Source organism: Pipistrellus hanaki (assembly GCF_964339955.1).
Source record: "Pipistrellus hanaki genome assembly, chromosome: 12".
Classification (NCBI taxonomy): Eukaryota; Metazoa; Chordata; class Mammalia; order Chiroptera; family Vespertilionidae; genus Pipistrellus; species Pipistrellus hanaki.
Window position 1 is genome coordinate 36509757 of NC_140514.1, and position 11427 is coordinate 36521183.

General features: G+C 43.8%; 1 protein-coding gene across 1 annotated transcript; it reads left to right on the forward strand.

Annotated features, from left to right (window-relative positions):
- Positions 1–790: 790 nt before the first annotated feature.
- On the forward strand, positions 791–9918 carry PROKR1 (prokineticin receptor 1; the record flags this gene model as incomplete). Its single annotated transcript, XM_084900155.1, has 2 exons — positions 791–1278; positions 9222–9918. Exons 1-2 carry the CDS (start codon positions 806–808, stop codon positions 9916–9918), a joined length of 1170 nt encoding a protein of 389 aa, XP_084756281.1. The 5' UTR covers positions 791–805.
- Between the last annotated feature and the right edge of the window lie 1509 nt (positions 9919–11427).

Sequence of the window (11427 nt, forward strand, 5' to 3'; positions counted from 1 at the left end):
AAAAGAGATAGAGAAAGACATAAACAGATGAAAGAACATACCGTGTTCATGGATTGGTAGAATCAACATCATTAAAATGTCGATACTTCCCAAAGCAATCTACAGATTCAATGCACTCCCCATTAAAATACCAATGGCATGTTTCACAGACCTAGAATGAATTCTCCAAAAATTAATCTGGAATAAAAAAAAGACCCCAAATAGCTGCAGCAATCCTGAGAAAGAAGAAGAAAGTAGTGGGACCTCATACCAGATTTCAAGCTGTATTACAAAGCCATTGTTCTCAGAATCACTTCTTTTAAGCAACAGAATGGAACAATCCCACAAGGACAAAGTTCAGGCTGTCAGGATAGGAAATGGAGTTATTTTCCTTCTCTTCAGCCTCCCACACTCCTTGAGAAAAAGTGTAACATTTCAGAGTCTTTAGTGGAAGGGAAATAAACTGAGTCAGTGCCTGATTGTCTCCATAGCAATCCCATATTCCCCGAATGAGTGGATATGTGGTTGATAATACTCTCTCTTCTCTCAAAAAAAATTTTTTTATTTCCACTCCATCACCCAATGTTCACTCTGAGCAGGTGGCTAATGGATCTGCTTAGGTTACAGGATGGTTTTAAATTTGGCCGGATTCACTCAGATATGTAGCCAACTGTATGTATGTCTTTTTAAAGCTTTAGAATGGAACTGAACCCCAAAGATACTGGCAGGAACACTCTGACTCATTAAGCAGAGAGAGAAGACAGCTTCTCAGGCATCATCCCAGAGGAATTCCCAACTGTGTTGCTCAAGGCATCATCTGGCCACCATGGGAGTCATGGATGAGAATGCCACCAACATCTCCACCAGCTTCCCTTCTGTGCTTGACCCCCATGGAGCCCAGGGTGCTTCCTTCCCATTTAACTTCAGCTACGGCGACTATGATATGCCCTTGGATGAAGATGAGGATATAACCAATTCTCTGACGTTTTTTGCTGCCAAGATTGTCATTGGCATGGCCCTGGTGGGCATCATGCTGGTCTGTGGCATTGGCAACTTCATCTTCATTGCTGCCCTGGCCCGCTACAAGAAGCTTCGCAACCTCACCAACCTACTCATTGCCAACCTGGCCATCTCTGATTTCCTGGTGGCCATTGTCTGCTGTCCCTTTGAGATGGACTACTATGTGGTGCGCCAGCTCTCCTGGGAGCATGGCCACATCCTGTGCGCTTCTGTCAACTACCTGCGTACTGTCTCTCTCTACGTCTCCACCAATGCTTTGCTGGCTATCGCCATCGACAGGTGAGTAAGGGGACAGTGGGGACAACAAAGGAAGGGGCATTGGAATTGCTGGTTGCAATTATAATTGAGGAGAGATATCAGTATTCACCATAGATCTGGATACATAAGGGCTCAAAAGTTGGCCTCATGGTTTCTTGGCCTTTTTGCTAAGATCAAGTGTACTATGAAAAGTTAGCTCATTGACTGACACTAAGAAGGGTTGTAGATTTCTAGCTGTGGGCAGGCTGGAGGTAGCAGAGCTCTGATGTCTGGGCAGTGGGAAGGCTATGGATCCCTCTGCTATGGTTATGCTCCTAGATGTTGTATCTGTTCAAGGTCTGAAGAGAGACAGGTAAGAGTGTAGGGGTAGAAGGACAAGATTAAATGCTAAGTAAGTAACTCTTGAGTCAACTTAAATATCTTGACAGAGGTTCCTGTCTTATTAAGACTTCCTCTACTGAAACATGAACTACCCAGCCCCACCAGCACCAACTGATTTTAAAATAAGATTGAGGGATTTGTTTTGAAAAAACAAGCAAACTAACTAAAAAACAAAAACAAACAAAAATACCCAAAAGAGAACATATGCTTATTTGCTCTTAGTTGTTGCAGTAGTCAGTTTGCCTCTCTTCATACATTTGCATGCAGCAGCATAGAAGACCTGTTTCTGTTGAAGGAAAATAAAATCAATAAGAGCAGCTGTGCAGATCTTTCTGATGTTATGCTTAGTCTTTTCATGTAGCATAATCACCTGTGCTAATGACTAGGGTGGTTTCTGGTTCCCTCAGGACAATCTTTGCAAGCTCCACTCATTACAAAATACCTTGTTACAATGTAGAGACAATTACCTTGAGGGTCAAATCAGGCCGTCTTGTACTTGAATCTGAAGTGCCCGTCTCTCTCCCTTAGCCCAGAAAGCCTGAAGCACAGATGTGCTCCCTGTTCCATGGCCTCAGGGCTCTGGGGGAGTTCAGCCTGTCTCTCACAGTTGGGACAATGTTCTGGGGAGCAGCACAGCAAATAGAGCCTGCTTTCTGGAGCCATGGGCAGGACAACGAGGGGTACACTGACCTGGAAAGAGACCACTCCTGAGGAAAGTGGGTTGAGAAGGAACCAGGCTTTAAAGCCACTGAGGGGTGGAGCCTTGGGAAGGAAGATGTCAGGGAGTTAGCAGCTTAAAGAGCCCTTAGTCTGCACCCATAGAAGGTGCTTAGAGGGTCATCCTGCAGAGGGCTACTTCTCCTTGGCCAAGGTCTTCCACATGAGTGACAGAGCCCCGCAGTATATTGTCCATCCAGGGATAGAATGGACCTACAGAAGGAGCAGGAGGGGGGAAATCAAGCTGGGTATCTGCCCCTTAATAGCCATGGAAGACAGCTCCAGGAACCTTACCTTTGACCTTTTTTACAAGTAGGAGCTATCACTACCTCTCTTAGCACATCAACAGGACAGAGCATGCAGGGTCATTTTCTGAAGTTTCCTTCTAGCTAGACATCTTTTCACAAGGTGTGTTCTCAGCCACTAACAGTGGGTGGGACCCTGCTGTCTGCATGAAATCCATTTTACTTGTCGAAAGGTGTAACACTGTAGTAGGGAGTGGCTTCAAGTGGCTTTAATGGGAATTGGGTTATTTTGAACATGTAAGAGGAGAGGTCTATATTGATCTACTGAACTCCTACAAGTCCTTATCCCACTTTTACACTAAACTCAGGCATTTCTCTGGCAGTGTGAGTTTATATAATGCACTTTAAATACAATAAGAAAAATCAATTGGGGAACCTGCACAGCATCATAGAGACTGCTGTTGTTCAGGATGGCATCGTGAGTGGAAGCTTGCACCCAGACATTGGAGGACAAGCATTGATGCCTGCACAGGGCCATCCAACGGCCTTGGCCAACGAACTAGCTGTGCCAGTACATTAAGTTCTTTATTGATGTTTGTAATCTTTGCTTCAAATCATTTTTATTTTTGTGTGTCTTTACCATCTAATTTCAATTTATCCTAGGACTTCATTGATTATAGTCTGGTCTCATATGTTGTTCAGGATTTTATCAGTAGATTTTCAGGTTTGATTTGTTTAATTTTGGACAACTAATTTTTATCTTAATATAACAACATACCTACGGTTATAAAAATACATTTTAAAAAGAAAATTTCTATAGGAAAATAATGTTAGCAGTTATTCTGCCTGGGTTTAAATTCCTGCAGTACCACCTATTAGCCTTATATTAATTATTTGACCTTATTCTCCCTCAGTTTTCTCATGTATGAAATGGGAATAATAAGAAAACCTAATGTATTGGGTTACCTTGAGGATTAAATTATTTTTGTAATCATTTGGACAATGTTTAAAACAAAATAAAACTAAATAAACAGTGGATATTATAGTTCTTGAATTAACCCTTAAAGGAATAACAACAACAAAAAAATACACACAGATAAATGAATGAATATTTCTGATTGGTTAACCTCTTTGTTTTCATTGAATAGATTGTTTTAATGATGCGATTTCAAAGATAATAATACTAGGTTCCTAAGAAACACTGCTATCAAGAGATAGCAGAACAGAACGGTTACTCTTCTACCTGCCTGCACTTCTTTGTTTCTTTTTATCTTGACTTTGATAAAACCATTGGTTCCATGGTTTTCCCAGGCATCTAAACTAGCAAGTCTCCTCTGTCCTGGCCACTCTCTTCCTTTCTCCAGCATTCATTTCATTCCCAGATCCTGCCAATTCTTACCCTTCCCTCCCATCTATTCACTCAGGGCTGGACTAGCATAGTCTCCCCTTGGCCTTCCATGTTTCTTGGCCCTGCTTTCTGCCAACCTACTCCCCTCATAATCCTCCCTAAACATTCATTCATTCAAATAATGCATTTTTGTAGAACAACTGCATGTGACAGATACTATTCTAAGCATTGGGGATATGATGAATAAGAAAAAAAATTTTCTTTGCCCTCATGGACTGACATCCATGGGATAGAGAGAGTTAACAGTCAGGCAAACAAACAAGAAAGGCATTTTTAGAGCATGGGAAATACTCTAAACAAAAGCAAACAAACACTAAACCATTGAGAGTGATTGAAGGTGGGAGATACAGGTGTAGAGTCAGGAAAAGTGTGTCTGAGGAGAAGACTTTTGAACCTACCTCTGAAAGATGGAGGAGGGGGAAAAAAAGCCAGCCTTGTGAATACTGATAAAAAAATAAAAATAAAAAAAGCATTCCAGATAAAGGGAATAATAAGTGCAAAGGAACAAACCTGGTGGTTTCTAAGAACAAAGAGAAGGCCCCTGTGGCCTGAGGGAATAAAGCCAGACTGCAGCCAAATTAATATTCTGTCTTGTATGTCTCCTCTCTCTGGCTCTAAAGACCTCAAAGAACTCCATTGTCTACAACATATGCCTCAAACTCCTTCGCCTGCTCTTGAAACCTTCCATTATTGAGCCCAAGGCTGTCTCCCAGTCTCATGCTGGGTAAACACATTTATGTCCTGTTTTCCAAATAGGGTTACAATATTTTTGAAGGCCGCTACTATGGTTGACTACATTTCTATTTGCTTTGTGCCAGGAACTATTGAGAGTGAAGTTTCACTAAAATCGCAGGTGCCCATAATTCACAGAGAGCAAAAGCTTCTAAAAGAAGTAAGACATGGTCCCTGCTCTCTGGAGCTCACCACCTAACATGGGAGAGGTGCGTGGGGAATGAGGTGACACTTATGAAACACTTAAAGGATAAAGAATAGCCCTAACCGGTTTGGCTCAGTGAATAGAGCATCAGCCTGCGGACTGAAGGGGACCAGGTTCAATTCTGGTCAAGGGCATGTACCTTGGTTGCGGGCACATCTCCAATGGGGAATGTGCAGGATGCAGCCGATTGATGTTTCTCTCTCATCGATGTCTCTAACTCTCTATCTCTCTCCCTTCCTCTCTGTAAAGAAACCAATAAAATATATATTTTTAAAAAGTATAAAGAATAAATTTTAAATGAAATTTACAGAAGGGTGAGATCATTGTGTATTTGAGTAGTTAAAGGAGGTTTCATGGAAGAGAGGGACTTTTTAATTGGCTTTCAACAAATGATGATCAGCGAATTACAGGAGAGGTTTTCCAAGAGGAACAGTCTTTACAACAGCCTAGAAGTGGGAATGCTTGAGGCATGAGGTCCCTTGCAGAGGATGTAGGGCAGAGGCAAGGAACATATGGAAAGTCAAGATAAAAAAAGGACAAGGTCATATTCCAGAAGATCTCAAAATCTAGGGAGTCAGATCTGATGGCAGCAGGAAACTGAAAAAGATCACCAGAGGACCCCTGGCCCTCTGGATCTTTGTTTCTTCTTTGATGTGGAGACACCCATACTGTCCTTGAGGTGTATCCTTCAGATCCCAGAGCATGTGGGGCACTGTGGGACCTTCCTTTCTTTTACCCCAAATCCAGGGAAACTGACCAGTCTGCCTGCCATTGTCAGCTCTCCTCTTCTGTCTGAATGAGGCCAGCTAAGGAATGAATAATCATTCTCAGTCCCAGGTCCTACAAGTGCTACCTGGTGAGATTAATGGTCAGAGCTGGCTGGCCCAAGGGGTAAATCATGCAATCCTTGCCCATCCATGACTGGCCTAGTAGCTGTTGCAACTTCCACTTCCATGGTTTGATCTGGGGCTGGGTTCTGGGGACAGTGAGAGAGCCAAAATGCTCTTGGTTTAATCACCCCGCCCACTATCACCATACCATTACTGCCTGGACATTTCTTTGTCTATCAGCCTTCGTTCTTTGTTGGCTCAAAATGGATCTGGACCTGAGCCAATGTAGTGGTAGGCACACAGGGCAAGCCAAGAGCATACTCATAAGCTGTCAATTGCCTGACACCTTCTTGGAACATAAATAGGTAGAAACCAACTGTTATGGAGAGAAAAGAGGATTATTTGATGCCAGGAGAAGGGTAGGACGAAGGGCTATTGCTTGCTTTGGTAGAAAGGGTGGGGATAAATAGCTTATTTGAGAACCTACTGCATTTGGAGCAAGATATGGATGGGCATCATGGTCCTGTCAATTTCTAGCTGTGTAGCTTTTGGCAGGTTATTTAGCCTCTCTAAAATCTTAGCCTGCTCCTCTGTAAAATGGGTGTTTTTTCTCTTACCTACTCTAATGAGAAAGTGGATTTGAAAATGTTCTATAATTTATAAACTGCTTTATAAATGTAAGCAAGTGTTACTAGTACTAGAGTTCTAAGTTTTGATCCTAGCATAGCCAAGGCTGGTGGCAATCCTTAAAGCAATTTCTGCAATTTGCTTATTGGTAAATGTATTTGGAAGGCCTCTTTTTAAAATATATTTTATAGATTTTTTTTACAGAGATGAAGAGAGAGGGATAGAGAATTAGAAACATCGATGAGAGAGAATCATCGATCAGCTGCCTCTTGCACACCCCCCACCCGGGATGTGCCCCCAACCAAGGTACATGCCCTTGACCGGAATCAAACCCGGGACCTTTCAGTCTGCAGGCCGACGCTCTATCCACTGAGCCAAACCGATTTTGGCTGGAAGGCCTCTTGCTCAGTTCCTGGAACTAAGCCTGGGGATAGAGTTAGGGTGATGTCAGAGAAAGCCAGAATGAAAAAAACTATCAGATGGGTAGTAACAAATTACCAGAAGGTTAGTTTTGATATGAAAATAAGTAGAATCAGTAAGATATATCCAATAAAATAGAAAGTAGTAGAGAACTTTCAAATGCAGTATTTGCTAAAAACAGGTGAAAGAAACTTGCTATATATACAGAATAAACTGAAAAAACACATTCTAGGATGCTAACAGTTTCTTGTGTATTAATAGCCTGTTGTTGTTTATATGCAGTGTTTGTTTGGATCTTACAGTATCTCTGTGAGATTGGTGAGACAGGTAATATCCCTACATTACAGAAGAGGAAATTGAGCTCACAGGGATAAGAAAAATGGCTCAAATTCACATAACAAGTTTGTGGCAAAGCTGAGATTAGATTCTTGGTCTTCTGACTCCTAGGTCAGCATTCTCTCCTTCTTTCTCATTGAAAAAACACTTTGGCTTTGAATCATTATAAAGATGTAGGAAATTACTATTGGGAAAAGAAGGCATAGAATTATATAATGAAAATTCATATACTACACATGTATGAATATGGAAATATTCTTTGACAAAGTAATCAATGAAATATGGTGGTGTAGATAGAGAGGGAGATAGCTAGTGAGAGCAAAAACACTAAGTTCTTAGTTTTTGCTATGATTCAGAGCAAGGTTGATGCACTCATTGTAGCAAGACCGCCATGGCTTTTGTGAAGGATGACAAAAGCACTGCCAACACTCTGCGGACACTGCATTCCACCCTTCAGCACTAAGGGGTTGGCGAGAGTGCCAACAATTGTTGCCGGTGGTGAAGCATGTCAAGAAGACAGCTGGGTGTTCAGAGGTGGACACAACCTAGCCAACTTAATCTAATATCTGGAGGCTATAAGACAGCAGGAGTCTTACTCTAGTTAATTCTCCACATGATACACCCCATGGAGCTGGGTACTTGGGTTGGGGAGTGGAGGGTAGAACAGAAACAGCAATATTATTATCAGAAGAAAAAAATAAGAATGAACCTCTTCTAATCGAAATTCCAAGAAAGATGAACTCAAAGGGATTGGTTTCAAAAAACGGAATTGGTTTGGCTTCCTTTCCTACTCCTATCACATTTGCTCTTGGCTCTACCTGGAATAAGCTGTAGGCACGTGAGAATATGTTTATTTCCAAGGTTGATTAGTCATTCCCTCCCACTTCACTTCCTATCTTCTCCCCCAGTCTCCATCCCCTGCAAGACTGGAAACTCTTCCAGGAAATCAAAGTTCCTGCATAAGTATGTGCACTCACTCTGGGAAGGAGGCTTTCATACCGCACAAAAGACTCACGTCCCTCAGAAAGTGCTGTCTTTGCTCCTGGACCTGTGTAGTAACAGCAGTGTGGCTTTTTTGTGGGAGAGAACAAAAGCAATATCCTTTACTATCTGGTGCTTTGTGGTTAAAAAGAGATACATTCATGTATATTCTCAATTGATTTTCTCATCAATCATGTCAGATAGGGTTAAATGTTTTCTACCAAGGGTCCTATGGTAGATGACTTTGAGAAAGCCACTCATCTCTCACTGGCCTCTATTTTTCCACCTAGAAAGTAAAATAGATGATCCCATGTATTCCTCCCCCTTTGCATGAAGAGCAATGTTTTTTTTTAAATGTGGAACGAAGACAAAACTTTGCCCACTGCTTCCACTGCATAGAGCAAGTTCTCCCAATATGTCTTTGGAACTATCGGGCCCTTTTGGCTTTAAACTCTGGGTTAATTAGAATGAATGATCCTGAAGACAGGAAGGACTTAGAAATAATGCCAGGCTAGAAACTGATGGCAGGCATTATTACTACATTTAATAGTTATAGTTGCCATTTATTGAGTATATGCCAGGAATTGTGTATACATTCGCATACGTCATCCTTAAAAACAAACAAAAACATTTGCAGGTAAGGCAAATGAGGTTCAGGGAGATGAAACAAAACTTGCTTGAGGTTGCAACAGCTCGTAAGGGGTGGAATTGGGGTTCGAATTCAAGCCTGCCTTTTAAAAATATATATTTTATTGATTTTTTTAATAGAGAAAATGGAGAGGGATATAGAGTTAGAAACATCAATGAAAGAAGAAATATCAATCAGCTTCCTCCTGCATACCCCCTACTGGAGATGTGCCCGCAACCAAGGTACATGCTCTTGACTGGAACAGAACCCAGGACCTTTCAGTCTGTAGACCGACGCTCTATCCACTGAGCCAAACCAGTCAGGGCAAGCCTGCCTTTCTTGAACGCCCCTACACCATTGCGTTTTCCCTCCACACACCCCCTTCGGTTGCAAAGATCTCCTCATGGGGCACTTTCCTGGCACAGCGGCTGACCCGTTTGTGTTCTTGTCCTAGGTATCTGGTCATCGTCCACCCGCTGAGACCCCGGATGAAGTATCAGACAGCCACTTGCTTGATCGCCCTGGTGTGGGCCGTGTCCGTCCTCATCGCCATCCCCTCCGCCTACTTCACCACGGAAACGGTTCTCATCGTCGTCAAGAGCCAGAAGAAGATCTTCTGCGGCCAGATCTGGCCGGTGGACCAGCAGATCTACTACAAGTCCTACTTCCTCTTCATCCTCGGCCTGGAGTTCGTGGGCCCGGTGGTCGTCATGACGCTGTGCTACGCCAGGATCTCGCGGGAACTCTGGTTCAAGGCCGTCCCCGGTTTCCAGACGGAGCAGATCCGGAAACGGCTGCGCTGCCGCCGGAAGACGGTGCTGGTGCTCATGGGCATCCTCACCGCCTACGTGCTGTGCTGGGCGCCCTTCTACGGCTTCACCGTGGTCCGCGACTTCTTCCCCGCCGTGTTCGTGAAGGAGAAGCACTACCTCACGGCCTTCTACGTCGTCGAGTGCATCGCCATGAGCAACAGCATGATCAACACCCTGTGCTTCGTGACGGTCAAGAACAACACCATCAAGTACTTCAAGAGGATCCTACTGCTCCACTGGAAGTCTTCTTCCAACGGCAGCAAGTCCAGCGCCGACCTTGATATCAAAACCGTGGAGGTGCCCGCCACCGAAGAGGTGGACTGCATCAGGCTCAAATAACCCAAGGGGCCTTGAGAAGTCCAAACGGGACTCTGGGGACACTGACCAGTGTACTTAGATACACATTATCAGCGCCAGGAACTCTTGGTTTGCCGCAGAGGGCAGAGGAAATAGACGATTATGTGAACATGGTGTCCAAGGAGCTCAGATTTTCTAAAACAGGTGTGATTAGACACCATCACCAGTGACTGACAGTCACTGAACGTCTGATTTGTGCAAAGAGGAAGAGGCACTGGTAAACCCTGTGTATGTTGATGACACTGAATGGCCCCAGAGAAGTAGGGATTAAACCAAGAAAAAATTTGAGCATGGACAGCCTGGAATAAGGAGGTTGCAGAGGGAACCGGAGTGGGCATCTAGACAGGGGTACATGTGTTTGTAGCGTGAGGGTCTCTGGACAACCTCAGTGACTCATCAGACACTGATGTAACCCATTTCTACGATTGTTTCTTAGGCTTGACTTCACTCCTCACACCTGTGGGGTTGGAGTAAGAATACAGACATCCTCCCAGTTCTTTCTTCAGCCCTTCTCTTCTCACTCCTGGTCCTGACTCTCACTGTGAGGAGCTCACGGACACCTCAGTATACATGGCAAGTTCTATCCAAACCCTCTTCCCCCATATTGCCCCATGGCCATGCCTCAGGCTTAGGGCCCATATGTAGTGAAGCTCATGATTATAAGGATGGACCCTGGGAAGAGGCTGCAGAGACCTTGGAAACTGTTTGGATGGGGAATTATGAGGTCTGGGTACCTGGAGCAAGTCAAGAGGGAAAAAGCTAGGCTCAGGATGGGTATGTCCCCTTGGATCAATGGCCTTCTCTCCCTCAATGGGTGGGGTCCAATCAGAGGATCTCTGAAAGAGTGGGGGGCTCAGGGGAGGGGTTCAGGTTCTCTTGGTCTTAGGGTGATACTGCTTCCATCTCTGTTATTCTGATTTGGACCAGTTAGACTTCTCCTTAAGTCCTTCTCATCTCTCTATGCTTGTGACTGTTTGAAAGGAGACACACACCTCGTGACTGTGGCTGTCAGCCATTTTTTTTCATTCACACCAGCTTTCACCCTTATTGGTACAATTTAAGGGCAAGATGTCTTTGTCCCTGGTGCCTGAATCCCATCATAGTCATTATTCCTTTGGATTAAACCCTGATGCTCTTTTTAAAATGGACGTACATTTTGGAGGCATAACCCATTACATTTCCATTTCTTAGTGCAAATGAAGTCATGTAATCCAATGGCAGGTGATGAAGCTCAGTGGTAGGGCCCTGGGGACCTAGGAAAGAAAGGGGCATACAAGTGGTGGTGGTGTGTGTGGGTGGGTGGGGGGAGGGTCAGCTAACAATGAGGCTCACTGAGAGCTTGTCCCACTTTCCAATCACCTTCGTTTGGTGTTGTGAATATTGGAATATGGAGTTTTTGAACCAAAGGATCTGATCCAGCCTTGGCTTTGTCACCTCTGTGACCCTGGTAAAGCCTCTTGGAGGGAATGAAGATAGCTACTGAGTGGGGGT